We start from the raw sequence: 27,924 nt of genomic DNA, 5'->3' as shown, positions 1-27,924 counted from the left end.
AAACCCTTTAGTGGATTTTAATTTAAAAATGTAATAATCTGAATTCAGTACTGTTTCTGTGAAATATAAACCACCTGGGACGTGGACAGCTGGCAGACAGGTTTCACTGCCCAACTCACTTTTCATCGACTCTCCTGCCACCGAGCTTGACAGCTAATGTAATGAGTCACCTTCCTTTGTGGAAATCGTATTTATAAAACACTAAGCTGATATTTCTGAGTCAAGCTGTACCTTACACTCACAGGCAAGCCTGGACTGTAGTGCAACTACCTTTCAATTAAAGAAAAAACATTGGTTTTTGTTTTGTTTTTCTTCTGTATTACTCCACACTGATACCAATGGTTCTGAGCCAGGTTGTTTTTTAGAATGTTACTGAAACAGAATTCACTTATAAGATTCTCTATTTTAAGGGCAAAGTTCACAGATTTTAATATATCTTCAAGTTTTTGCAACTGTCACTACTATCTAATTCCAGATCATTTCTCTCCACCCTCAGATAATCCTCCACATTCATTAGCAGGCACGACTTGTGCCCGTCCTCCTGCACCTGCTCATAGTGCTAACCTGCTCTAGCATGGGCTCGTGTGCAGTATCTCCTGTAAACAGAATCACAGTAGGGATCTTCTGTGCTTGGTTTCTTTTACCTATCCTAATTTTCAAGGTTAATTCATCTTATAGCATGCAATAAAATTCTTAGAAATGAAACTAATACTGTACCAACTAAAAATATCTAATAGAGATGACTTTGGAAAATGAGAAAGTTGGACCTGTTAGTCACAGAGAAGAGAGCAGTGTCAGAGAGGACGAGAGATGGGCAGGAGAGTTGGTACAGAATGTTAGACTGAAAAGGAATGAGAGAAAGAGGGAACAGGAATAGTGACGCTGGAAGCCTCCAGACAAAGCTGTCCCAACAGAAGAGGAAGTGCTCTTAACAGGAAGTGAAGTGCATCAGGCAAAATGTCTGCCCCTAAAGTGTGCCACAGGCTTTGATGGTAGAGTAGAAACGGTAATTACCCTGATGTGTTTAGTGCACACTGTATACATGTATTAAAATACCCCATAAAAAGTGATATGCCATAAAATGCAATTAAATTACATGTCTAGGTGCGGTAGCACATGTGTAGTCCCTGCTGCCTGGGGCAGGGACTGGGTGCTCTCTTGAGGTCAAGTTGTTGGCAGCAGCACCGTGAGACCCTGTTTTGAAAATTAAAAATATGGGGCTGATGGTTGACTCGGTGGTCAAGAGCCTTGTTGTCCCTCCCAGAGTTTACAATACTTTGTAGCTGTCTCTTTTCAGCTCTTGGAGAACTCACGTGTTAACACAGGCTTGCTGTGGTGAAACTGCCTGCTACCATGTACCTGTGCCACACACCTTGTACCAGACCTAAACATCTTGAACCTGAGTGTGCAAGAACATTGTTTGGGGTGCATGTTTCAGGGATTTGTTTAAACTCAGAAAATCTGGGGACACTAGAAAAGTGTATCTGGTAATTTTGTGTATTGTATAGCCCAAGCTGGCCTCAAGCTCTCTGTTGAGCTGAGAATGACTCCTGGCTCCACCTTTCTTTTTTTTCCTTTTTTTTTTTTTCCTGATTTTTCGAGACAGGGTTTCTCTGTGTAGCCCTGGCTGTCCTGGAACTCACTCTGTAGACCAGGCTGGCCTCGAACTCAGAAATCCGCCTGCCTCTGCCTCCCAAGTGCTGGGATTAAAGGCGTGCGCCACCACCGCCGGGCAAAGATTTATCTATTTTGTGTATATGAGTGCTCTATCTGCATGCCAGAAGAGAATATCAGATCCCATTACAGATGATTGTGAGCCACCATGAGGTTGCTGGTAATTGAACTCAGGACCTTTGGAAGAGCCGCCAGTGTTCCTAACCATTGAGCCGTTTCTCTAGGCCTGGCTCCACCTTTCAAATGTTGGAATTTAGGTGTGCACCCCCACATCTGAATTATGTGGTGTTGGAGATCAAACCCAGAGCTTCATGCCTGTATGCTAGGCTAGCATTCTGCCTTCTGAGCTACAGCTGCAGCCCCAAGTGACTCTGTTAAAGAAGAGCCAGTGTTCAGAACCATTAGCATGTGGAAAGGGAGTTTGGGGAAGGGAGGAAGACTAGTTTAGTTTTTAAAAACAGAGTACAGGAGATGAAAAGTGAGAGTTGTTAAGAGGAAGTGAAGGACGCTAAAAACTGTCTGTTGACGTTTGCCTATGGCTTTGATGGTGGAGGTGTTAACTGGGAGGTGGTTTCTGTTTCTCTGGCCCGTGGCGTGGCAGGAGGGGTCTATGCACACACTGAAAGTGGACTGTGATAAGAGAGTTGAAGTCCACTTGGGCCATTGCCACATTATGGCCAGTCTACTCGGAAGTCGGCCATTGGTGGGGAGAATGAAGAAAGTTGAACATTTGCGTTTGCTCACTTCCTTTCCTGTCACATCAGTGACACCCTGATAATTTTTTTGTTTTGTCCTGAATTATTATTATTATTATTAGTTGTTGAGATAAGGTGTCATTGTGTAGCACAATTTGAGCTGGAATTTGATAGGTAGACCAGGCTAGCCTTGAACTCAGAGATCCATCCACCTGCCTCTGCCTACCAAGGGCTGGGATTAAATGTGTGTACCACTAGCCCAGCCCCTGCTCTCAAGTCTTACAATGTTAAGGTGTCTTACATACATAGAGAGAAGATTGAAAACCTGGAGAAAATGAAATTCCCAAGAAAATGAAAAGGAAAACCTATTCAAACATTCCACCAGACAGTATTAGGCCGAAGGCAAGGTTCAGCAATAGAGTGAGTGCCTGGCCTGGATGAAGCCCTGAGTTTGCTCTCTAGCATGGTGAAGCTTGGTGTGAGAGTGTGTTCACACCTGCATGCACATGTGTACCTGTACGTGTTTACTGGAAGGTTGAGTGTACAGGACCTTGAGGCTATGGGAGATCAAGATCGATACTTTCATAGAGTCAGAGGGGAGGCAGATAATTAGAACAACAGCGTTCTTAAAATTGTGACAGAGACCTCAAAGGCAAGTATAGCGAATGTGTAAGATTTGTCACCAGGTGTTTTTGCTCAGTTTGAGGGAATGAAGAAAAAAGAAAGCTAGTGAGAACACAGGGCTGGGGAGATGGTTCAGTGGTCAAAGTGCTCACAGCTCAAATGTAAGTACCTGAGTTCAGATCCCCAGAGCCTCTGTAAACTCTGGGTGGGCTTGGTCACCCACCTCTAATTCCAGTTTGAGAAAGAAATGAAAGTACAGATACAGCAGTCTGGAAGTAGGTGTAGAAATAGGTTTGCAGGTTATTGAAACAAAAGAAGAAGGATTTCAAGAGCAAGTTGTAGTCATTAAAATCAAATACAGGGGATGGAGAGATGGCTCACTGGTTAAGAGCACTGATTGCTCTTTCAGAGAACTTGGGTTTGATTCTGAACTTTAACTCCATTTCCAGAGGATCCAGTGCCCTCTTCGGACATCTGGGCACCAGGTATATATACATACATACACACAGGCAAAACACTCACACACGTAAATAAATAAATAAATCTAAGAATTTAAAAAAATACTTTAGAAGTATATAGGAAGATGGAGGCTGAGGCTGCTTTGCTGCATGTGGTGATAAAAACGGGTCTTGAGAAATTTCAGAGCTAGGCACAGTGACACGTGTATGCATCCCGTCATTTTAGGAAGACTAAGGCAGGTGGAAGTAGGCTCAAGGGAAGCCTGCTGTACTTCAAGACCCCATCTGATAAATAAAATGAAGATGAAGAGGGCCAAAGCCAGACCATGGTTAAATTAGTGCGGTGAGGGAGCCCTGGGCTCTTCTGTTCAGTGCTGAACCGACAGGAAGTACCTTGCAGTGTTGTGCTGCCAGGGGCCTTATCTCTGCACCAAAATTGGCAGCTCCCTAAAGGCTACGAGGCCACACCCAGTACCTAGCATTGGAGAGACCAACTAAAGACCTAAGATCTGGTCTGGTACTGACTGCTTCTGCTGCACACAAGCCATGCACCTTGGATGCATGATCCTGTTTCCTCATCTATAAAATGGTCATAATCCTAACTTCCTTGTAACAGGCTATTGAAAGGAACAAATATAATGTATGAAAATCAGTGAACTGAGAATCAGTACTCTGGAAGGTACTGGTGATTAATGGTAAATGTTAGCAGCTGCTTCCTCTAGGGTGATTCTCTGTGATGATAAGTTGTTTGTTTGTTTGTTTGTTCTAGGTTTGTTCCTTATATTGGAATTGTGACAATCCTCATGAATGACTATCCTAAATTTAAGGTACGAGTGTAACTGTATGCTTGATTAAAAATGAACGGACCTAGGGTTGAGAGTACGGCTGAGCAGCATGTATGCTTAGCATGTGTGAGGCCCTGGATCCAGCCCACTCCCCCACAATGCTCCTTTGTTTAACTTTTGAAACTGTTAAGTAGATTACAGGTAAAGCATGAAAGACTAATGTAAGTTAGTAGTTGATCCTGAGTCATAAACAACTGAGTTTATGACCGACGGAGACTTCAGAGGTGCTGGAAGCATCCCTGCTGACGTGTGTTCCTGTGTTATTTTCTAGTATGCAGTACTGTTTCTGCTGGGTTTATTTGTGCTGGTCCATCGTGAGTAAGAAGTCGACCTCACTGTCCCTTGGAAGATGCTGTGCTTGTTGTTACTGAGTGTTGGAGTAGATCCTGGTCTGTGATTGGCGGATATTCAGAGGACACACGTTGGCACTTCTTGGTAGCACTGGTTTGCATTACTTTGTGTTTCCACACCCAAGGATGTGTGGGCGGGTGCATGTGCACCATGGAGTGCACACAAGGGGACTGTCAATCACAAGGTTTCATATGTTGTCATTGTCACTCTTTCACATTTTTGTACATCAGTGAATTTTTTATATTAAAAGGTTGAGCCAAAGCCCCCAGTGTTTGTATTTTGAAGCCAAGCTTCACTTTTAAAGTGCCTACAGAGTTCTGTAAATGAAAACACAGCTCTGCATGAGTTCAAACCTGCCGTTCCTCCTTACAGTGGGAATGGCACATATTGAGGTGGTCATAAGTCTTAACTTTTCAAAATTTTAAATAAAAGACTTTGCACATTGAATCCCTTTCCCTGAATTCTGTTTGTTGGGAAAGCTCCTGAGATGTGCCTTTCTTGGCTGGGTCTTAGTACCCATCATGGGCTTATAAAGGCTTTTATGTGGCTGGGCATGGTGACACATGCCTGTTATCCCAGCTCCTGGACTATTTCAGCACCAGAATCTGAGGATCAGGAGTTCTAGGCCATCCTCAACTACATTCTGAGTTCAAAGCCAGCCTGGGCTAAAGGAGAAAAGGCTTCAGCTTTGATAGTTGACCAAATATTAACAAATGGTCTTTTTGTTTAGGTTTGTTTTTGTTTCTGTGAAGTCAAAGTAGCCATTGACGTTCATAGGAAATCTCTTAGTCACAATCAATTCTTCACTAGGGTGTGACTCAGATTTGTATAATCCCAGATGGTGTGACTGAGAGGTCCAGAAAAACCTCACCTGGCTGTAAAGACACCTAACCCTTTGTCTACTGGAGGCTCTCATCCTCCAGCTATGTATTAGCATTTGGATGAGGCAGATGTAAGTGAGGGAAGCCAGCACCCAACTCCTTTAATGCTTATTTGCCTAAACCCATTCGACTAAGTGGCTGGCTTTGCATTTTCTCTAATGCAGGCTTAAGTAGTGACTAAAAGCCCAATTGTGTTTTCTTTTCATTTTGAAAAACGGAATGTAGGGTAAACCAATGTGCAGTAATACAAAATACTTCTAATTCTGCCTTTCTTGTTTAATGTGAAATCTCAAAGCAAGCATGTGGTCAGCTTCTGTTTATTCAGCTGAGGTGACAGCCTGTGCTGTATTGCTAATAGAATGGAATAGGCAACCTTCCAAAGCCTTCCCTATATAGAATACTGCTATCTGAGACCCATTAATTAGGCCTTAGCCTTCAAACTTTGCATGCTTAATGATACCAGCCCTTAACAGATGGCTTTCTCAGCCTGTGAACCTTACTTCCCATAATCCCGGGGGTGCTCAAACTGCCTCTTCAGTGGCATGGCAGATTATTATTACTCTTATCTGTTCCTCGATAGTCACCTGCGAGACATAGACTTCATACTCTTTCTGATCAGCGCCCTAGCTTTTTTCTTCCTTTGCTAGAAGCTCCTATTACAAAGGCTACTTTTTTCTTAAAAAGTAGCCAAAGCACTTAAAACACTTGAGTCATTCTATTAGCCAAAAGTAAAAAGATTATTTTGGGGAGAGTTATTATGTTCCCAAGTTTCATATTGTTGAAAGCTAAAACATAAGAAGACTAAGGGTTGTGGAGCTAGAGAGACCATGACTCAGCACTGAGAGGACTGGCTGTTCTTACAGAAGACCGGTCTGTCAGACCTTTGTCTCTTCTCAGCTTCCTCATGGCTGTTCACAACCACCACAATCTCCAGTTCTATGAGCACTGACAACATATGGTATGTATGCATACATTCAGACAAAGCACTCACTTAAAAAAGTAAAGGCTGGAGACGTGGTTGTTGGTTAGATCTTTAAAACTTAAAAAATTAAACATATTTTGAGCTTTTTGAAAATATAAGAAATTAAAATGATTCTTGGAGTGGGGGTGGTTTGAGACAGAATGCTCACTGGGTTACTTACTGCTGTTACAGAAGACCTGGGTGTTTAGCAGCCACATGGCAGCTCACAACTGCCCATAACTCCAGCTCCAGGGGATCCCACACTTTCTGGTCTCCTTGGACCCCTACGCTTATGTACATCATACACAATTTAAAATAAATAAGAAATTCCAGAGAAACATAACTAGTAATTGAATTGACTTCTCAGTTCTTTGGGATTTGGGAAGATTAGTGGAAGTGTGGGGGACTCAGCCACTGGAAGGAATTGGGAACAGAGTAAGAACTAATAAAACTTTAAATTGGAATTTGATACTAGGAGGGTCTCTTGGCTCTCATAGCTCTGGCTAATAGGTCGTGTGTCATTTCCTCAGGCTCAGTCCCACACCCCGACTCGAGCGTCCCGTTTATAAACTCACGCTCCTGGGGCGTCCATCAAGCCTCAGCCAATTCTCACCTGTCAGGGAGGTGCTAGGCTGCAGTATTTCCCCGTGTCTCACTGCTAACCCTGCATCTCCCTTTGCCATGCATTTTCATTAGCAGTTACCTCGTGCTGCTGCTTGAGTGTGTCCTTGCTTATCCCTCCCTACCCTGTCGCATTCCCCTGCCCCCACGATCCCATCTGTGGGCACTGCAGGCCATTCCTTTGGGGGTTGGGGGGGTCCTCTTATTGCTGAAGTATACTGTGACTGAAGCAGACGGTTTGATTCATCCTACCTCTCGGCCGTGCACACCAGCTCAGCTCAGGCTTTGGATGCAGCTAGTTGTGAATGAGCACCACCATGCCGCTGTCCGTGATGCCCTCACTGTTGCCTCTTTCTCTCCTCTGTGCTTGTCTGCGTCTCTCCGTCTTTACACATAATTGTTCTGCTGCTGCTGTTCCGTGACAGCTTTACATTGTTTTGGATTTGGGGTATGGTTGCCAGATTCCTGGCGGGGCGGGTTGTGAGCTCCTCTCCTGCAGGGGCCTCATTTTGTAGACGCTGTACCCTGTTTCTCCAGAAGCGTGAAGCAGCATCTATTAAATGCTGGGTATAGTCATGCACTGGAAGCAGAGGCATAACATCGTAGATTAGTGTTGTTGTGAGCAGAGCGTATGAATCATTAAAGTGATTTGTACTTTCCTGTTATTTAGTAAGTACATTCTCTCTTGGCCTTGCCAGATCTGAATCTGAAAACTTCCTCTCACCATGGTTCCTTCTAAGCAACACGAGTACCCTTTAACGTTAACTCTGCTTTCTTGTCTCTGTACAAGAGCCTGCAGACTCTTCCTGTGTTATCTTTATTGGTTGGACTGTTGACATTTGTCACTTTACCTAGGGAGTCATAGGTTTTGAGAGCCTCAGCTTTCTTGATTGCTTGTGTATTTTTCTGGGGACTTGCACAAAGGCTCTCTCTCTAGCCTAGTGCTTTGGTGCTTGCTTTAGTGTTTTATCACATTCAACTAGCCACTCATCACATGGGGGAGACTATTCCACCCACTGTCTGCTGTCGCTCTCCTTATGACAGTGTTCTAACACTGTTGAGCTTTAAGGGATGATCTAATTGTAGCTGGCTCCATGGATCGCCCTTCCTTGGGGTGCTCTTTGAGCCAGGAAGGCAGTGCAGGCTGTTTTCTGCCCGTCTATACCTTCATTGCTGTTCTCTGATGCTGGAACTGAACAATACCAGGGCCTGTGGTATTGTAAGTATGTCTGGATATATGCTGTTTCATCAGGGAATGTTATCGAGACTAGAACGATCAAGGCTTACCACAAATTGTGAGGCCATTCCTTCCCATACTCACTGTAAGGCTCACTCAGGACTCATCCTGCCTCAGCTCTCCTCAGACCCCATTCTCTATATCCACATGGCTCCCACCATGTAGACATGCCACCTTTGCTTATACTGGTCACTGCCTGGGGTGCAGCTAAGAATTTTCTCACTCATTCAGCAGATGCTTATTGAACATCTGCTGTGTCAGATTTCCAGCTAGACCCAGCTACAGGGGTAAAGAGCAGTCTTTGGTCCCCTTTCTGACTGCCTAGGTGGGCGGAACATGTCTGAGCCTTTCTCACATAGGATCCTAGTGTGATCACAGAACGATGCGGGGAGCTTCCAATGGAGTGCTGCTTATTCTTGATGCGTGCAGGTGATGCTTCCTGCTTCAGACTGCCCAGTGCTTTGTCCTTGTTCTCTCTAACATTCCCTCAGGGCAGCTGGCTTTCTCTAGGTCTCTCTTCCCACTAGAGTGAGGGTTGATTCCTTCAGGCATTGAGACAGGTCTGGTTTTGGATTCATCTTTGGGTATCCCGTAGTGCCTGGTACAGTATTGTGTTTATTTTTAAATTTGTTTAAGTACTTGTCTTGTTCTGTACAGATAAATCTAGTATTATGTGATAAAATATAACATTGTAACTGATGAAATTAGAGTTGAAATCATAAGTTGGAGTGGAAATGGATAAAACCAGATCTGAAATCAGTTACTTATGTAAAACGTAAGATAGTGAAAGATTCTGTTGTCTGCTGGAAGAAATCTGTATCTTTTTACTCTTGGTTTCCTAGTATCTAGTACAAGGAAGGAAATGGCTATTTCTGTGCTTTGTAGAATAAATATAAAATGTAATAAAAAGAAAGTTGGGTGGTGGTGATGCATGCCTTTAACCCCAACACTCAGGAGGCAAAGGCATCTCTATGAGTTCCAAGATAGCCAGGGATACACAGAGCAGCCATGCTAGAAAACACCATCATAGTCATTGTCATCATTATTATCATCATAGAAAGTTTAATAGTTTCCAAGGACAGAAAACTCTTGGGCTACCCTGTGGTATTACATAATAACCCCTATCCAAATTAGCCTGGTAACTTTGCTGAGGCCGTTTCCCAGAAGTTTCTCAGTATAGTTAGTTTGGCAACATCTACAAAAAGCCACCTCCTGAGTGGGTATAGCAGCCCGTGACTGTAATCCTGACACAGGGAGAAGTAGAGGCAGGCACATCAGGAATTTCAGGCCCAGCCTTAGCTATGAACAGTGGATTCAAGGCCAACTTGAACTACAAGAGACCCAGTCTCAAAACACAAACAAACCAAAAAGCCACAAACGTCAGATATTTGAACTTTACTCATGATGATCTGTAAACCCATAAATCTCTAGGGGCATCATCTTTAGAGAATAGAAATCTGATATATATCCTCACTACCCTGACGCTCCTGCCCCAGTCTCTTACTCCGGTCAGTCTTTAACATTTTGTCTTGTTACTCCGGTTTTTCTTAAGCTTCTATAATAAAGCAATGCCCTTTTCATCGAACTATCCATTCTGACTTACAAATGCCTGTCTTAGGCTTTCCCAGCATGCCTCTGCCCACTTTTAGTCACTTCACCACAACCTTGGCTTTACTTGCCCCAGCTACTTGGATTGGTAAGCCTGATTCCTGCTTTAATTCAAGGAGTCTGGTTAGACAAATTTATGCTCAGAACTTAATGTCAGGCAAGTAAATAAATTAGCTGACATCACGCTTTGATCAAAGCTCTCAGCCTTCCAATCTATTCAAGCCAAAACCAGAGTGCTACAGCATTCTTTCTCAGAACTGGTCAGAATTGAGGTAATACTGGGCTGGAGAGATGGCTCAGAGGTTAAGAGTACTGGCTGTTCTTCCAGAGATCCTGAATTTGACTCCCAGCAACCACATGGTGGCTCACAACCATCTGTAATGGGATCCGATACCGTCTTCTGGCATGCAGGGATACATTCAGACAGAACACTATACATAATAAATAAACCTTTAAAAAAAAAAAAAGAGGTAATATCAAGCGTGGAGGCCCATGCCCTTCATCCCACCAGCACATAGGAGGCAGAAGCAGGCAGATCTCTTTTTTAAAAAAAGAAGAAGAAAAAGAAGAGAGAAGTGATGTGGGTACCCTGGCATTTTGATTTAGGAATCAAGTTGTCACAGGCATGCTTTGTGTGTGACCATGCTCTGTTGTGTGGACACACTGGTCTCACTGCTGACACGTGAACATTTCCTGGTAACGGGCTTCAGATTCACCAGGCTTTGCTCTTCCTGGAATCCCACCGTCCGCTCTACTGAAAGTACTCTCCAGTTTACAACAAACTTTTATTCTTCCCTGGTTTCTCCACATAAGCAGGGATTAATGAAAGCTGTGGGTGATCTGCTTCTCCCCTGCACTGTAGTCAGCCGTGTGTTATCCCTTCTCCTTTCCTACTGGGCAAAACTGGGGTGTTTTGTTTGTTTGGTTGGTTTTTGTGTTTTGGTCTTTGTCCAGCCTTAGCCTGGTGATCCGCACCCCGCTGGGGTGGATGCCCACACGGACAGTTATTCCATCAGCCTTTCCGAGCCTCTCCTTTTCAGTGTAGATGACATTACTTTCTGTACACCTGGACCACCCTGCTAATCTGCTGACCTTTGTGGTGTCCGTGGACAACCTGAACTTCATCATCATATCAAATGGGCACTATACTTCTGTCGGCCTTTGGAAAGAGTGGAAAACATCATGGTCTTGCGAATGTGAGAGGGTGCACTGAAATGCCATTAAATTGCTTCAGTCAGAACTCACAAAGGGATTGAGCTTCATTCCGGTGGCGGCTGCTCTAGCAACGGCTACAAAGGCAGGAGCTATTGTTTCCTATTTAACAAGCTGGAGAATAACCTCTGTTCCACCCGGAGAGAAAGCAGAGCTCAGGTGTTTGCATCTTTACAAGATCTGTGCACACCAGAGGTCTGCTCTTTTCTCACTGCAGGTTGCTGTACTGGGTCCTTTTTACCCTGACTTATCTTTGGAAGTTGAATGGGCTACTACAGAGAACCTAGAGTTGCAAAGCCCTCTCTTCCCTGGGTTTGCTCAGATTATCAAATCTCTTAGAAATCGTGGGATTCTGTACCAAATTCCCAAGTATTTCTTTAAACCTCTTTGGATGCTTAGTAATGTGACACACATCCCAGCACTGGAGAGGTTGAAGCAAGAGGATTTTGAGTTCAAGGCCAGCCTTGGGCTCCACAGTGAGTATAAGTCTCCAAAATCCAAAAACATTTTTAGAAACCCTCTTTGGGGTTGAAAATATTATTTCAGTGTGTAACTGTCACCTTAAATGCACAAACGTAATGTGTACAGTTAGTGCTGCTGCCTGGCCTGCTCACTCCAGGGGCTTCCTGCCATCCTGAACTCTCACTCTTCACTGAGTAGTGGTTTCCTGGCTCTGTGTGTGTGTCAGATGGAGCTAGTCTTTGTTCAGATCAGTGAGCCTGTGAGAACAGAACTCAGTGACACATGCAGAAGAGCAGTGAGACTGGAGAGGCAGTGTCACTAGCTCTGGTCCCAGAGAACTCAAAACTCAACCTGGCGCTGAGACAATGGTGTGGGGAAACAGGAGTGTGTGCATGCGTGCGTGTGCGTGTGTGTATGTTAGGGAGAGCTATGTCCTCACACTTTGGGTGTGTGAGACAGTGCCCCAAAGGTATCATGACAGACTTGAACCCTGACTCCAGTGAAATGTCTGGGCAAGTAACGCAGCCTCTGAGGTGATCTTTGCCAATAACATAAGAGAGAAGCTTGTCAAGTGAGTTCCTTCAAGGGTTTAAGGAAGTCAGCACTCACTAAATACTATTTCCCTTGGTTTCTACATCCATGGACCAAAGAGATAGTCTGGGCGGGTGATGGATGCAGAAAAGCGGGAGGCAGCCGCACAGGGGATGATTATTATGGGAAGGTGATAAGAGCTATATCTGAACAGCATGGCTAAGTGTGACAAGAAAGCAGGGAGGTGTGAATATCAGGTTGGGGGTGAGAAGCAAGAAGACTGAAGGGAAAAGCCAGGGCCAGAAATGGACTCTCTCTGTCCCGTGTGCCACACTCCAGAACCTCAGCAACACAGCCTCAGAAAGCTTCCCTGGGCCTGGGGGATGGCTCAGTTTTTTAAGCGCTTAGCATGCAAGTATGAGGACCTGAGTTCAGATTCCCAGCTCCAGATAAAAAGCCAGGGATGTGGGCAAGCACCCAGGATCCCTAGACTTGCAGGCCAGCCAATCAGTGAGCTCCAGTTTCAGCAAGAGACTCCGCCTCAAAAAATAAGATATGGGCTGTGGAGATGACCCGTTGGATAAAAGCACTTGCTGCAACAAGGCTGAGCTAAGTTCAGATTCTTAGAACCCACATGACAAGCCTTATGTACTGATACATACATGTAATCAGTGTTTCTATGGTGAGCTGAGAGATGGGTGGGAGAATAACCCGAATCTGTGGGCTTGCTAAACTGGACTACGATGGCAGACAGCAGAAACAAGGAGACCCTGCCTCAGACAAAGCAGAAGGTAAAAACTAACCTGTAAAAATTGTCCTCTGGCCTCCACGTGTGGGTACACACACACACACACACACATACACACAGACACACAGTACAATTAAGAAAAATGCTTCTGGGAGCTGTTGGTAGGAGTAAGGACAACAAGCCAATTAGAGTGGCTCACACCTGGAATCCGGTACTTAGGCACCTGAGACAGGAGGATTGCTGTAAATTCAACTCAATCTGGTCTACTTAGCAGGTTCCAGGACAGAAGAGCTACATAGTTCATGTCTCAAACAAAGCAAAAAGATTATGTTCCCTTCCCCATCATTCTGTCTCCATTCTGGGCACAGAAGTTTTCCAGGTTACCCAGTGTGGGCCATTTGTGAGAACAGAGCAGTGCAAGCAAAGCTCAGATGGTTTGAGACAGGAGGTGACAGGATTCTTTTATTGGATTTCCTCTGCCGGATGATGCCAAACACACATGCTGCCAAGAGCAGGGCTTCTTGTTCCACTTCAGCTTTAAGGAGAAGCTTTGAGAGGAACACGATGGCAGAAACCTATGTCTGTGGCCAAGGAGGGCCTCGGGAACTACTTTTGCTGGGAGGGCGATGCCACACGCTAGGTTGCATATGACTATGGTGGGTTTCTGCTAGAAACCCTAGCGAGGCGAGGCTGTGTGGGCGGAGCCTGTGGGGCGGGGCTCCGGGGAGGAGCGAGCTCGGCTCCTCTAGCAGGCTCCGCTCCAGTCTAGTTTAAAAGGCTGGAAGGCGGGCTTCAGGATCTAGTATCCTGAGAGTGCCAGAGAAGAGCCTGTTTGGCACAGCCATGACCCGGCAGGCAGGGAGCTCTTGGCTGCTCCGTGGTCTCCTGCTCTTCGCATTGTTCGCGTCCGGCGTCGCTCCCTTCAACTGGGATCTCCTGGAGCCCCGCAGCCGAGCAAGCAAGATTCGAGTACACCCTCGGGGCAACCTCTGGGCGACTGGTAAGTGTTAGGGGACCCCCACAAGCGTGCCTCATTCTCCTTGGTCCTCAGTTTCCTTTTCAAACCTCTGGAGGCTCTTAGTAGCGAAGCTCCTGCAGACCCCGGGGGCTTATCAAGTTTTACAGATGGGAATCTTGAGACCCTAGCACTCACAGACTTGGCTAAGTTAACCCACTCAGCAAGTTTAAGACAGAGCCAGGCCAGCATCTTAGATCTGGTTGCCAGTTGGTCGCCCTTTCCTTAGGCAGACTACCAGGTCTTCTCACCTCGTGTCTTCTCTGCACATCCATCTAGAGGTACCTTCTCCACTACCTTCCCTGGCAGGTAATCTCCCTGGTACCAGGCTATCTACCCTTCTGTCCTCCAGTGGGTCAGGAAAAGCTGAGGATGTCAGCTTTGCCTCCACCCAGAGATCTGTGGCTTCTTGTTGAGAATGTTTCTTGTCTTCCCTCTGTGAGAGCTGAAAGGTAGAATAGACCAGAACATGCTTATAGTAATAGGGTCCTCATCCCTCGCTTCCATGTACCTTGGCACCTCCTTTTTTAGGTCACTTCATGGGAAAGAAGAGTCTGGAACCCCCAAGCCTGTCACTTGTGGGGACAGCACCCCCTAACACCCAGAGGGACCAGAGACTACAGCTGAGTCATGATCTGCTCAGGGTCCTCCTGCTAAAGAAAGCTCTAGGCATGCACCTCAGTGGCCCAGCTCCCCCACTCCAGGTAAGTCCCTTTCCCAGTACAGTACGTGCACGGAAGAATAGCCACCCAGCATATGATCAGGGTGGGACTGCCTAGCCAGAGCAGAATGCAAATGGATTCCAGAAAGCCAAGGTCCCAGGGCTCAAAGGGGGAATATCCCAAAGACGGGAAAATGACGCAGCAGACTGCAGGGGAAAGAAGTTCCTCCTTGCCCATCCCCGGTCCGAAGCCACAGCCTAGGTGTATTCTAGCCCTTAAATAGAGTGTTCTCCAGGCCACACAGCCTTGTCCACCCAGCTGTCGTCGGTGTCTTAGCCAAGCCCACCTTTGCTATCCCAGTCTGTGCTTGTGTCCCAAGCTGCGATCCCTGGGGCCTAGAGGTGGAAGGGAAATTACCAGTGGTGACAACTCAGAACCAGCCTGCCCTCCAGCCTCCCATCCATTTCCCAATGCCAGTGCTCCGGCAGTACTGGCTCTGCAGGGCTGTGTGTTTGGGATGCTTAACACATCCCTGGTCTCTACCTGGCAGATGCCAGTAGCACATTCCCTCCTCGACAGGTTGTGATAACCAAAATTCCCTCTAGACCAAGAACAACACACTTGCCTGCAGTCCCAAATGCCTCAGAGGCTGAGGCAGGAGGATGGTTTGAGATCAGGAGTTTGGGAAAAAACAAAACCGAAGCCTTCAGACATGAGTGGAAGTGGGCTCAAATCACTGCTGGTTGTAGAACATTGGCCTATGGTGCTCAAGGCCTTGGGGTTCGGCCGGGTTGGGTGGCAGCTCCTCCGTTCTTGGCTCCTGGTGGTGTCCCCACTGCACACTACTGTCCTGGTACTTGTTGCTATGTTCAGAAGGTAGTGTGAAGGGGTGACGAGGTGGGATGCATGCTGGGGCCATACCTAGCTACTTAGCTAGGTGACCTTAGAAATGTGTTCTTCATCAAATAGAAACAACAGGCCCACCTCCCAGTAGATGGGCTCATTTGTGTCATGTGCGGTCCAGTGCCGGGCACACAGAAAGCTCTTGGGAAGCAGGAGCTCCTACCGCATGTCTGCCAGCCTCTGGCAGGACTTTGCTGATGATGCCCTTCCTATCCCTACTGTGCTGTTAGCCCAGTGTGCACATGGTCAAAGAAGAGGCATTCCTTAGAAGCAGGTCTACCTCCAGTCCCAGCAAACATCCCTGGAACCTCAGATACAAAATCGAGAAGCCTGGGCTGGCGGGGGCGGGGGGGCATGCATCACCCCTAGGGACATTATTATTTTGAAGGTCTGAAATACCAAGACAATCCAGAGAACCTCAGAGGAAGCAATACTGTCATGGCCAGTGGCAGGGAGAGTCGGAGTGAGGTCTGGAGCAGAGCATGGGGGTTAGGGCATGTCGCTGACACTTGTCTGATGCCTTGGGCTTAATTTCTGTGGTATCCTTTAGTTGTCATGACTACCCTGTGAAGTTGGGGCTATATTCTGGGAAAAGTATTCCCCTGACCCTTCAGGTCTTTCAGGGAGAAAGGTTCTCACTCAGAGGCTGAGCTGAGAGCCTGCTGCTGCCCTCCTGTGTACACCCAGCATATCCCTGATGTGTGGACTCCAAGCTCAAGTCTTCTCTTTTGCCTTCAGTACAGGAGACTGCAGGAGCCGATACTACAGAAGTGATGCCAATAATGGAACAAACACGATGCTGGTCTTAGAATGTGTCCGTCCAGAGAAGCTGAGGAATGGAACCCTAGCAGTGGCCTCCTCTGGATGTAAATCCCAAGCTCAAATGTGTTACTCTGTTACTGTGATTTCTGGTTGGATCACCAGGAATGTTGACAACAGACACAAAGTCTTTCCTGCTGTATTTCTTGCTTCCCTGGTGAAGTTGTGAATAAAAATGCTGCTCTTTACACAGAATGTCTGGACCTTTCCTTCCACCCACATCTGAGGAAAGAGGGAAGGGCTCTGGGGGTGGCACATTCAGAGAAATGGGTGGTCTTGGAAAAGCCCCATTACCCTTCACCATAGCACCAGCCAGACAATGAGTGGTTGCCAACTTTCAGCAATTAGGTATTGTGTTGGCTGCACTGACCCATCGCCAGTCGTGAGTTCTGCTACCTCAAGTTTCTTCGCCTGCAATGGGAGGCTGCCTACACTACGATACATTCACCCTGTCTTTGATTCCCATGGCAAACTTTAGTGCTGTACCTGGTGCATACGGGAGAGAACCACGCTGGAATCCAGCCTTGCTGTGCTCTTATTTTCTGGATGTAGGGTCCACCGTGTACACGTTGCCAAAGTTACCGAATAAAAATTAAATTGGAATGTCAGATACTTTATTGATAGTGTCTTGTGTATCGTAGACTGGCCTCGAACTCCCTATGTAATCAAGTGATGATCTGAAACTTCTGATTCTACCTCTACCCCCTGTGCCCTGAAATTATGCGCCACCCCGCCGGGGGGTTTTGTTTGTTGGTCAAACTAGTTCCGTGCATGCCAGGCAAGCACTCTAGCAGCCGAGCTACATCCCCAGCCCAACAAGATTCCTTTCATTAAAATAAAAAAAAAAATCCTAAAGTATCCGGCGGGGACATATTCACACAAACTTTTAAATAAACTGTTCACCTGAAGTTCCAATTAAGTCTGTATTGTACCTGGCTTTGGGACACTGACAGCTCTCTGGCTGCACATACTTGATCCTAAGTACACATGGGTATATTTGATGTCTCCGATCCTGCTTGTAGCTGACATCGATGAACCTTCTTTTTTGCGTCGCTTTCACCCGGATTCTGCACACAGAACCTAAGAAACAACAACGGGGCTTCGCGCAGCTCGGAGCGCTCACGACCCAGCCAGGCGGGAGACCACGCCCTCTCGCGAGAACGCGCGCCTGCCCAGGAAGTCGGGCTGGCGGAAGTGGAGCGACGGAAGCCACAGTTGCTATGGAGCTCGCAGAGGACTGGCTGGTGGAGTCTTTGCGCTTGTAAATCGGGCCGTGGGCGGGTCTGATGGGCAATGGGAGAGGGTGCGAGCCGTTGTGGGCTCGCGGGCAGTGCCCCGGCACAGACGGACGGAGGTTCTGGTCTCGGGCCTCTAGCTCTGGGACTCTCGGTCCCTTGTAAGCAAATAATGTAACCAGATCCGCGCTTGCGAGGACAGATACAGCACACATGACCGGTTACCTTGTGCCGGCCTTTAGGTTAACTTGAACACAGATTCTCCAACTGATTGGTCATCTCAACTTGGGGAAATCAATTTGGTAGGAGTTCCACAGGTGAGGAACCAAGGCTCGGTTCCTTATGGCCAGCCTGGTCCTATACACCAGGGAATAAAATGCAGAAAAAAAAGATTCAGCCCCATGTCTACCTAACTCCAGAGCCTGGTTCCACCTATCCTTCAGCGATCTCAGAGTTCTTGGTTAGCTGTGCATTTCGTGATTTTGTATCCCTATCCTGCAGGTACCAAGACTTCCATGCATTTGACCTCTCAGGAGCCACTCGAGTCCTTGAGTGGATTGGTGAAAAAGGTAATATACCTTGTCTGTCACTAAAAGGGATGGGTTTCTGCCTCTCAGGCTGAGTTTTAAGGTCTGAACCTTTAGAGAGACCCATTCAACTTCCATCCCCTAAAGCAAGGGTGCTCAGAGAATGGGGAAGGTGTTTATCCTTTGGGGAACTGTATAAATCTAGCCATGATCCACGATATTTCTAACACTTTGTCACTTTGTTTTGTTTAAGGAGTCTTTGTTGCTGGTTATGAAAGTTTGAAAAAAAATGAGATCCTTCATTTGATACTACCTCTCAGACTCTCTGTAAAGGAAAACCAGGTAAGGTAAGCAGAGAAGCTGAGTATGTGTGTCAGTTTATTATGCGTTTCTGGAGTGCCTGTTACACCCACAAGATACCATGCTTGACAAGTGTTGGGATCTGCCCTTACAAAGTCTACAGAAGGGGCCGCTCGGTGGTGCTGGGCGCCTTTAATCTCAGCACTTGGGAGGCAGAGGCAGGTGAATCTCTATGAGTTCCAGGCCATCCTGGTCTACAGAACAAGTTCCAGGACAGCCAAGGTTACACAGTCAAACCCTGTCTCAAAAAAGAAAAACAAAACCAAAGTCTAGTAGAAAGAGGCTCCTGTGCATAGGGGTGAACGCTGAGGAAAGTCAGGTGGTTGGCAAGAGAGCTGCAACAGGTAAAGGGCAGTCTTTATCAGACATAAAGGGCTGGAGAGATGGTTCGGGGGCTCAGAGGACCAGCTGCTCTTCCAGAGGACCTGTGTTTGATTCCTGGCACCCACGTTGCAGCTGCTGCAGTTGACAACTTTCTATAACTCCTGTCCAGGGCATCCAGCATCCTCTTCTGGCCTTCAAGAGCACCAACTGTGCATGTGGTATCTGGTCATGCATGCAGGCAAAACATCCATATACATACATTTAAGAAATAGATACAGAGCCTTGAGAAGTAGCCGGTGATGCAGTGCTCACAGATGGCTCAAGCCATCCCAGAGGCTAGAGTAGGGAGCCGTCAGCGTGGGGGTCGTAGTGGAAGCCGTGTGGATGAGTAAGGTCACCTGGGATGAAGGTGTAGGATCTGTGTTTGAAGTAGGGGGAGAATGTGTGAGTGGTGGCTGTGTAAGTGTTGCTAGTGGCTGCTCCTAGCCAGCCAGGGTTAGACAGTCAGAACTTGTCTCAAAGAAAGGGGAGGTGGGGGCTGGAGAAATGGCTCAGTGGTTAAGAGCATGGACTGCTCTTCCAGAGGTCCTGAGTTCAATTCCCAGCAACCACATGGTGGCTCACAACCATCTGTAATGAGATCTGATGCCCTCTTCTGGTGTGTCTGAAGACAGCAGCAGTGTACTCACACATGAAATAAATAAATAAGTCTTTAAAAAAAAAAAAGAAAGGGGGGGTGGGGGGAGGAAGAAAAACAGATGTGCCTAATAGAGTCAACACTTGTTGCGTGGTTGCTTTGTCTTTATTGCTAGAGGGACCCACCTTGCTTCTAGCGGGAGGATGACTGTTTAGTGATAGTAATCCTTGTTTTCTTGGGTGAGGGTATTTGTCTTCTGTGACTTCTCTAGGAAGGTGTAAACTGTTTTGCCCCATAATCCAGGGTCCTGGACAGGCTAGAAGGAGGCTCAGAGACAGGCAGGAAGGAAAGAAGCTGAACATGTAGATATTTACACATGCAGATGGACCCTGCTGAGGTCCAGCTGAGTGACTTCGATGGCCTCCCCTAGAGCTCATCTGAAAAGCAGGTGCTGAGCAGGTGTGCTGTTACACACCTTTAATCCCAGCACTCTTGAGTTCCAGGCCAGCCTGGTCTACAGAGTGAGTTCCAGGACAGCCAGGGCTACACAGAGACCCTGCCTAGAGAAGCCAGAAAGGAAAAGGAAAGCTGGTGCTGTCTGATTGCCCCGCCCCTTTGATTTTAGGGCTTATACCCAGAGAGGGACTTCAAAGTGCGCCACGGAGGATTTTCAGACACATCTGTCTTTGACCTAAAGCACGTGCCAGATACCAGGTATGGCCAGTCCGTGTCCCAGACTTTCCATTCTTTGGGGATGACAGGAAATGTTCTGCAGTGTCTATCTTTTTATCAGCATGCCCACTTCTCAGGGTACAGACATAGGTGAGTGTACATGAGGCGGTGCAACACACAGACTTAGCATCTAAAGAAATCGTTAGCTTAGCAGACATTTTGATTAATAGAGCCTACAAGTCTATGGAGTTACTCCAGGGACCACATACACTAAAGCGTGTCTGAGGGCTGACAGACCCCTCTAGAAGGTCAGGTCTCAGGGTTCTGTGTTCAGGCTTCCTACTTGTGTCCTTTCTAGGTGACCGTCATGACCTGTGGCAGCCTGGGCTCAGCCTGTGGTTTTCTCTGAGTTGTGATCCTGTCCCTAAAGCAGGGTGAGCCTGCTCATCTGTTGAGTGATGGCAGCTGGTCTCAGGGTTCCTGAGTGGGCTGGAGAGGAAAGGCTGCTGGGGTGAGGGCAAGCTCCCCTGTCTGGACTTAAGATTTCGGTCTCTCTGGAACAGGTTGCTGGTGACCAGTGGGCTTCCAGGGTGTTACATACAAGTGTGGCAAGTTAGAGAGGACAACGGTAAGTGACGTTCACGTGGTGGAAGGTGAGGCTTCAGTAAAGTGACTCACACACTCCTGTCTCTCAGCCAGTGAAAAAAGCACTTAAGGGAGGGGACAGCACAGTCTCTGTCTTCTTTGCGGAACAAAGATGAGTTAGCATCCACAGTCTAGCAGACAGGCCTAATAGGCCTCTTTGAACTTCCTCCAGGAGTCGAGTTTACCAACCCAGCTGCTGGCAGGGCACCTAGAGAGGCAGGACCTCTCTGCTGGACAAGGACAGAGGAAGGGCTGAGCTAGAGCCACTTGGGAGCACTCAGTTCTTGGAGGAGGTGGCCTGGAGGTGGTCCCTCCTTTTACAGTGTGCTAGTTGTGGGGAAAGCAAGTCGCAAATGAGCAGGACGCTCACTGGCCAGTTTCTTACCCAGTGATCACACTGCTTCCAAGGGGCACAGAGGAGGAGCAGGAAGTGTCTCTTGTCAGAGTGTTAGGGAGTCCCCTTGTGGGGACTGGCAATGGGACTGCAGGTCCTTGTCAGGCAGACACCAGAGCATGTATCCCTCTAGCCTGCTGCAGCCATTCATCCGTCCCTGTCCCTCCCCCAGGGAGCAGCATCTCACAGCAGGAAGTCCGTTGCACACTGCCTCCACAGAGCTTGCCACCACAGCACAGTGGCTGTTACGTCTGCCAGCTTCAGTGCTGCACACACGTGCTCTGCACTCATCCCTGGCCTCGTGCTCTCCACACTTGTCTGTGTGGTTGTTCTCAGTTCCCTGTGTTGCCTACCTGTACTGGGAGGTTTTTGTTGTTGCTCCTGGGGTGTTTTGTTGTTGATGCCGTTTTTGATGTTTTGAGGCAGGGTTTCTCTGTTAGCCCTGGGTGTCCTGGAACTTCCTCATGTAAACCAGGCTGGCCTCAGAGATCTGCCTGCCTCTGCCTCCCTATTAAAGGCTAGGATTAAAAGTATTCACCACCTCCACCGGGCTTATTGCTGCTGTTTTAATGGAGTATGCTTTACCTACCAGATGATTCACCTGTTTTGAGTGTACATGTCATTGATTTTTAAAGATAATTTGCCAAGTTTTGCAGTCATCAGTATAAATCAGTTTTAGAACATTTTTAATTATTTCCATAAAGATCTGTCAGACCATTTACTATTAACCTCACACCTACACTTGCCCCACACATTGTTAATATATCCTCTCTGTCGTAGACTTGCCTGTTCTGAAAAGCATCTTCCCAGTGAACCCTCTCATGCGTTCTCTTGTATCTGGCCTCTGGCCCTTAGCAGATGCTTTTTAAGACTGTCTGTGTTACAGCGTGCATCAGTGATTTGTCCCCTTTTATTGCTGACACTCTGCCCTTGTATGGGTATGGCACATTTTTTTCTGTCTCTTCCAGCCCTAATGTACAAATCTTGATATGGACATATATTGCTGAATTATGTGGTAAATTTATGGGTGGTTTTTTTTGTTGTTGTTGTTGTTTCTAAATAATTAAAAGTTGAGGCTGGAGAGATGGCTTGGTGGTTAAGAGCTCTTCCTGCCGTTGCAGAGGACCTGGGTTTGGTTCCCAGTGCATTTGCTTGTCAGGTAGCTCACAGTCCTGTGTTACGTCTGCTCATGGGCTGACCGCCTCAGAACTCGGTAGGATGTGCACAAACTCATGCAGGTACGCGCATGCGCACGCGCACACACACACACACACACACACACACATACACGCACACACACATACACAGTTTTACAGAATAGTTCCATTTCTGTCCCACGAGCAGTGTGCAGAAATTACCATTTTTCCATGTGCTCAGCAACATTTGTCGCTGTCTCTGAGTGCCTGGGAATGAAACCTTATGCCTGCTGGACAAGCACTTGTCCCGAACCCTGGCTATTTTGTTAAAGCCATTCTAGCGGGTGTGGTGTTGTTTATCACTGTAGCTTTTGTTTGCATTTTTCCACTGAACATCTTTCATGTGATTGTGAAGCCACTCACTTATTTGAGTTATAAAAGTCCTTTGTATGTGCTGGATATAAGTTCTTTAGTAGATATGTTTGCTGAAAATGTATCCCAGTTTGGTGGTTTTCTTCTCATTGGTGTATGGTGGTAATGTCTTGCTTTTTTTGTTTTATTTTTTGAGACAGGGCCTCACTATATAATCGGGGCCGTCCTGGAAGTTATTCATGTAGACCAAGCTGGTCTCTCTCCCAAGTGTGTACCATGCCTCCCGGCTCTTTGAGCATCTTCACGTGCTACTTTGATATATTAGGTGGGGATTTCCTAGAGGATATACTTTCGTACTGACTGGAGAGAGAGGCTGGACTTGTTTTATGTGTGTGTGCAATTATTATGGTACTGGATGGAGAGGCCATTGCTCCAACAGTGAACTGTAATTCCAGTCCTGCTAATGCTAAATCTTTGAAATAGGTTTCCTCCCTTCCAGCAGCTGAAAAGCCTCTTCCAGCTCAGAGCAGTAGGTCCTGGGAGCTTTAGGCTCCTTGGGATCAGTGTAAGGGAGTCAGGGAAGCATGGCCCAGGAGAGCAGCCTTTCCATGCACCCTAGAGACCAGCTAATAGCCCCAGGCTCAGCTGTTGTGTCTGCTGCAAGCACTTCTCAGCTGTGTTGAGAAGTGTGGATGCAATGCCCCGGGAGCCCTGGGAGCCCAGCCGTCCCTGCTCCCAGTGCAGAAGTGTCTGGAGGGAGCGCTCACTCCTGTTGCCTTGTGGTATCTCTCACTGTCTACCCACTGTTCTCCCCGAGGCCCGACCTTTAGAACTGAAAAGCACACAGAGCTTTGTCTCCACGCGTGTGGACATGGACTAGTGGGTTCTGGTTTTGGAGAAAGAAAATACAAAGCAGAAAACGAGATTTCTCTTTTCAGTAGTTTGTGCAGCAAATACTTGTTCCAAACTATTACAGTGACATCGAGGAAAATATCAAATGAATCAACACTCAGGAGACAGAGGCAGATGAACCTCTGTGAGTTTGAGGCCAGCCTGGTCTATATAGTGAGAACTATCCAAAAACTAAAAAAAAAAAAAGAAAGAAAGAAAGAAAGAAAGAAAGAAAGAAAGAAAGAGAGAAAGAGAGAAAGAGAAAAAGAAAATCAAATGATAGAGAACACAGAGATTAGAAACAGTTAGCTAACCAAGCAACCTGAGGTGGAGACACTTAGTGAACCACAGAAATGAGAACCAAACAAAAACTAAAATGCGCCGGGTGGTGGTGGTACATGCCTTTAATCCCAGCACTTGGGAGGCAGAGGCAGGCGGATTTCTGAGTTCAAGGCCAGCCTGGTCTACAGAGTGAGTTCCAGGACAGCCAGAGCTACACAGAGAAACCCTGTCTCAAAAAAACAAAAAAACAACAAAAAAAAAAAAACTAAAATGTATTTCATTCCAGCACTAGGAGACAGAGACAGAAGGAGTTTGAGGCCAGTCTGGGCCACGTAGCAGGACTTCCTTGTCTCAAAACCAAAAAGAAAAAAAAAAAAAGAAAGAAAAAAAGAAAAAGAAAAGAAAAAAAAAGAGAAGGTCCAGCAGTGTGGCTCAGCAGGCAAAGGCGCTTGCTGCCAAGCCTGACCATCTGGCAATCTAAACTCAATCCCAGAACCCACACAGTGGACAGAAAAAAACTAACTTCCTGCAAGTTGTTCTCTGACCTTCACACAGGCACCAGGGTACACACACACGCACGCACACACACACACACACAAGCGAAGTAAGTGATATTTAAAGATGAAAACTAAACTAAAATTTTACTCTAGTTGAAAATGCATCTCTGTTGCATTTTGTTTGAGAGGTGGCCCTTCCTGGTTTCCCCGTTTCATCTGTGACATCTGCAGCGCAGCTGGGAGCTGCCAGGTCTGGCAGGCCTCGAGGTCACAGAGCATGTTTTGGAAGAGGCAGGACTGTTTGATGAATCTGGTGCTTGTCACATTTCACTGTAGATGTGACTGACATCAGCAGCGCGTCCTTTCCTTTCCTTTCCTTTCCCTCTCTCCTCCATCAGACATGTCAGGACCGTGTGATTTCAAGATGGCTGCAGTGACTCACTGTCTGCCGTTTGCAAAAACAGCTCCTAAGATAATTTATGAGGACACGAAAGAGATTCTGGCAGCTTGAGATATGTGAACAAACCCAGAGTGCCTTTGTCTCAGCACTGGCTCGAAGCCCTTAGCTCCCTCTCCCTGACCTTCTAAATGTCAGGGAAGGTTTCTGACCAGCCGCCCTCACTGACACGCCGCACTTTGGCCTCTTTCCCTTTGCTTCAGATGTCATTGAAGCTGTCAGTACCATTGATGTGCAGGACAAAGAGGAGAGTCTCTGGCCTCGGGTGTCTGTCTTCTGCTCTATGGCACCTGGAATCCTCCACGGGGCTCGGCTCAGCAGCCTGAGGACTGTGGACATAGAATCCCAGAAGGTCACCTACAGCTCAGGTACTAACACTGCTGCGGTACAGAAAGGATCTCTGACCATCCAGCCATCTCTGTCCCTCAGCCGGGCTCAGCCACTGGAAGACACCTCTCAAGATTTCTGTGCCAGATGCTGGGTAAACCTGGAGCATGCATTGCCAACCCTGGCCTCCAGGGCCCAGCAGCCTCCAGCAGAGCAGACTGGCAAGATGAGGGAAGGGTGTGAACAGGGGCCTTGGCACGGCCCTCCAGCCCTGCCACCCACCAGACCCACCTGACTCCAGCACATTTTCTTCTTTGCCCTCTGTCTTGTAGGTACAACTGACAGTGAGTCCTTGAGCAGCCTTCAGGTCCTAGACGCAGACAGCTTTGCTTTCTGTGGTACCTCAGGTCGGCTGGGACTTGTGGACACCCGCCAGAAGTGGGCACCATTGGAGACTGGCAGCCCCAGCTCTGGCTCTGGGGGAGAGAGATGGTGTGCAGAAGTTAGGAACAAGGGCCAAGGCCCTGGGCCCTGCATTGCCAGCCTTGGCTCAGATGGGCAGCTCTGTCTCCTTGACCCCCGGAATCTCTGTCATCCTGTGAGCTCAGCCCAGTGCCCAGTGTTCAAACCCAGCCCTGACCCAGAGCTGCTGCGGGTGACCTGGGCTCCAGGCCTGGACAACTGCTTGGCTATTTCAGGTACTGTTGAGAAACTCTTACTCCACTGCTCTCTTCCGGGGATGGTAGGTGCCGGGAAGGAGCCTGTAGCCCCACAGTTAACCTGGCTGCAGGAGTTTAGGTTCCTATCAGAATGCTAACTGTGGTCTTCGGATTCCTCAAGGCAGACCCCACCCATCCTGACCACTGAACTTGCAGCAACTGCCAGTGGCTCTTACAAGCCTCGAAGAGGTTCAGGTGTGTCTAGCGACTTGTAGACAGTAAGGTCTGGAACAGCCAGAGGCTGCACCAGACAGCATCTCAGTGAGCTGCTTGTTGCTTGTATTTTTAGCTATAGCCACAACAGCAGGCTCCTGAAGCCTGGGGATTCTCGTTGTGAGGGTCTGTTCAGTGGGGGTATCCAGGAGCCAGTGAGAAAGGTCTGGGGCAAACACAAAAAGGAAAGTTCCAGGATCCAGAAAGAAGAGAAAAAGCATTGTACCAGGGAGAGGAAGAGGACAGCAGGGTGGGACGGGGCAGATGGACAAGAGGACAACACTGAAGAGAGACGAGGCTTCCTCTGAGGGACAGGGGTGGAGGAGGAATTGGGATCTGGAGCAACCTGAAAGTTTCTGCTGCTTCCTTTCCTGTGGAGATGCTGTTATGAGGATAAAGATGTCACAGGCATCTGTGAAGTTGAGGGCATAGCTCAGTGAAGCTTGCCATGCAAGCGAGGACCTAAGTTTGATCCCCAAAACCTGTGTAAAAAGCTGGATGTCCTACACAGAGAAACCCTGTCTTGAAAACCTACATATATGTAGTGTATATATGGGGTGGGTGTGGGGGAAGCTGGCTGCGGTGGCATGTGCTTACAATTCCAGCACCAGGAAGACAGACAGGCAGATCCCTAGGGCTCATTGGCTGGCCAGCCTAGCCAATGAAAAGACTCTGTGACAAAAGACAAGGTACACTGTTCCTTGGTTTACCTAAGGTTTACCTCACTGACCTCCACACAGTGCACACAACCACCTCAGGCCTGGGGATGTGATACATACTATCACATATATGTGGACATGTGATGGCTGTCCACAGCTGCTCATGGAGACATCCCCACACTGGTGCAGGTGCAGCTTTCTCTGTGGGTGGCCTCTGGGTAGCCTCCGAGAAAGAGTAGGGTCACATCTCTCTTTCCGCGTTCTTCTCCAGGATTTGATGGGACAGTACAAATCTATGACGTCACTTCATGGGATGGAAAGAAAACCCAAGTGGAGCCTCTTTTCACTCATAAAGGCCACATCTTCCTGGATGGAAATGAGGTTGACTCTGCTCCTCTGGTCACCACCCACACCTGGCACCCTCGCAAACCCAGGACTTTGTTATCTGCAGCGAGTGATGGCTCTCTGCATGTGTGGGACTGGGTGGACCTCCAGGCCTCCTAATGACAGCAGCAGCTTACCCCACGGGCCTCTGAAGAGGAGGTGTTTGAGAGGCTGACACGGAGTGACCACAGGCTACCACAGCTGCTGGCTTCAGGCAAGTTAGCCTGCCCTTCTCGTCCCTTTTTCCTATCTGTAAAATGAAGGTGTAGTAACCACCACCTACCTAGTGCTGTGGGGAGCGTCACAGATGGTAGGCCACATGGCATAACATGGCTGGAAGTGACCATTGTCTCTAGGAGCCCTGCCTCTCCAAGTATGTTGCAGCAGGCTGTGTTCCTGTCTTCACAGCATCATGGTGAGAGAATCAGGAGAGAATCAGGAGAGCCGGAGTGTGAATGTGGGCGTGAACTTTTGCACAGGAGGAATCATTGTCTCGGGTCAATAAACATTGAAAAGAATACCAGTAAGAAGCAGTTAAGAATTTACTTACTTATTTTTTGTACATGGGATTGAACCCAGGACCTACTGTATTGAGTTATGTACCAACTGCTTTCTTTTAGCTTTTTCCTGGTGTGTGTGTGTGTACATGCTTGGGTGCGCACACACATGAGTATAGGCATCAAGAAGTGCTGGGAAGGTGGATTCATTCTGAGGCCTCTTTGCTTGGCTAAAGGATGCCCCTTGCTTTCTTCGTGCACACATGACCTCTCTGCGCATGCTGACTGGAGTAAGCTCTGTCTTCCTCGATGTTGGATAAGAGTCCCATCCTTCTGACCTTATTTAACCGTAGTTCCTGGACCCCAGCTCCAAACTTATTCTCTCTAGG

General features: G+C 47.5%; 3 protein-coding genes across 4 annotated transcripts in view; all 3 read left to right on the top strand.

The window, feature by feature from the left end:
• Positions 1-5,094, top strand: part of Sec11a (SEC11 homolog A, signal peptidase complex subunit) — a 29,055-nt gene extending 23,961 nt beyond the window's left edge. The window contains exons 4-5 of the mRNA XM_028754810.1: positions 4,221-4,278; positions 4,568-5,094. Of these exons, the coding sequence (XP_028610643.1) occupies positions 4,221-4,278; positions 4,568-4,618 (109 nt within the window). The 3' untranslated portion in view covers positions 4,619-5,094. The remainder of the gene's footprint in view (positions 1-4,220; positions 4,279-4,567) is intronic.
• A 6,436-nt stretch (positions 5,095-11,530) lies between these two features.
• Positions 11,531-16,499, top strand: Nmb (neuromedin B). Of its 2 annotated transcripts, none has more exons than XM_028754843.1 (2): positions 11,531-14,627; positions 16,232-16,499. In XM_028754843.1, the coding sequence occupies exons 1-2, from the start codon at positions 14,463-14,465 to the stop codon at positions 16,295-16,297; spliced, it is 231 nt and encodes a 76-aa protein (XP_028610676.1). In that variant the 5' UTR covers positions 11,531-14,462; the 3' UTR covers positions 16,298-16,499. The 2 variants fall into 2 exon arrangements, with proteins under 2 accessions (XP_028610676.1, XP_028610678.1); XM_028754845.1 differs by having other exon boundaries at positions 16,227-16,499.
• Positions 16,500-17,486: 987 nt separating this feature from the next.
• On the top strand, positions 17,487-27,561 carry Wdr73 (WD repeat domain 73). The gene is made up of 8 exons (XM_028754825.1): positions 17,487-17,568; positions 18,044-18,111; positions 18,323-18,411; positions 20,016-20,104; positions 20,626-20,690; positions 24,940-25,104; positions 25,396-25,761; positions 26,926-27,561. The coding sequence occupies exons 1-8, from the start codon at positions 17,528-17,530 to the stop codon at positions 27,156-27,158; spliced, it is 1,116 nt and encodes a 371-aa protein (XP_028610658.1). The 5' UTR covers positions 17,487-17,527; the 3' UTR covers positions 27,159-27,561.
• The last annotated feature ends 363 nt before the right edge of the window (positions 27,562-27,924 follow it).

Source organism: Grammomys surdaster, unplaced genomic scaffold, assembly GCF_004785775.1.
Source record: "Grammomys surdaster isolate TR1022 unplaced genomic scaffold, NIH_TR_1.0 126036, whole genome shotgun sequence".
Taxonomy (NCBI): Eukaryota; Metazoa; Chordata; class Mammalia; order Rodentia; family Muridae; genus Grammomys; species Grammomys surdaster.
The sequence above is the reverse complement of the archived record's forward strand: the minus strand, read 5'-3'. Positions and strand labels throughout refer to the sequence as shown.

Excerpts from the sequence above, each read along its gene's own strand:
- Wdr73 (XM_028754825.1), top strand. The coding sequence starts at position 17,528 with ATGGAGCTCGCAGAGGACTGGCTGGTGGAGTCTTTGCGCTT. Across the intron at positions 17,569-18,043 it reads CTGGTGGAGTCTTTGCGCTT|GTACCAAGACTTCCATGCAT; the intron begins GTAAATCGGGCC and ends CCTATCCTGCAG. Across the intron at positions 20,105-20,625 it reads AAGCACGTGCCAGATACCAG|GTTGCTGGTGACCAGTGGGC; the intron begins GTATGGCCAGTC and ends TCTCTGGAACAG.
- Nmb (XM_028754843.1), top strand. The coding sequence starts at position 14,463 with ATGGGAAAGAAGAGTCTGGAACCCCCAAGCCTGTCACTTGTGGGGACA. Across the intron at positions 14,628-16,231 it reads GCCCAGCTCCCCCACTCCAG|GAGACTGCAGGAGCCGATAC; the intron begins GTAAGTCCCTTT and ends CCTTCAGTACAG.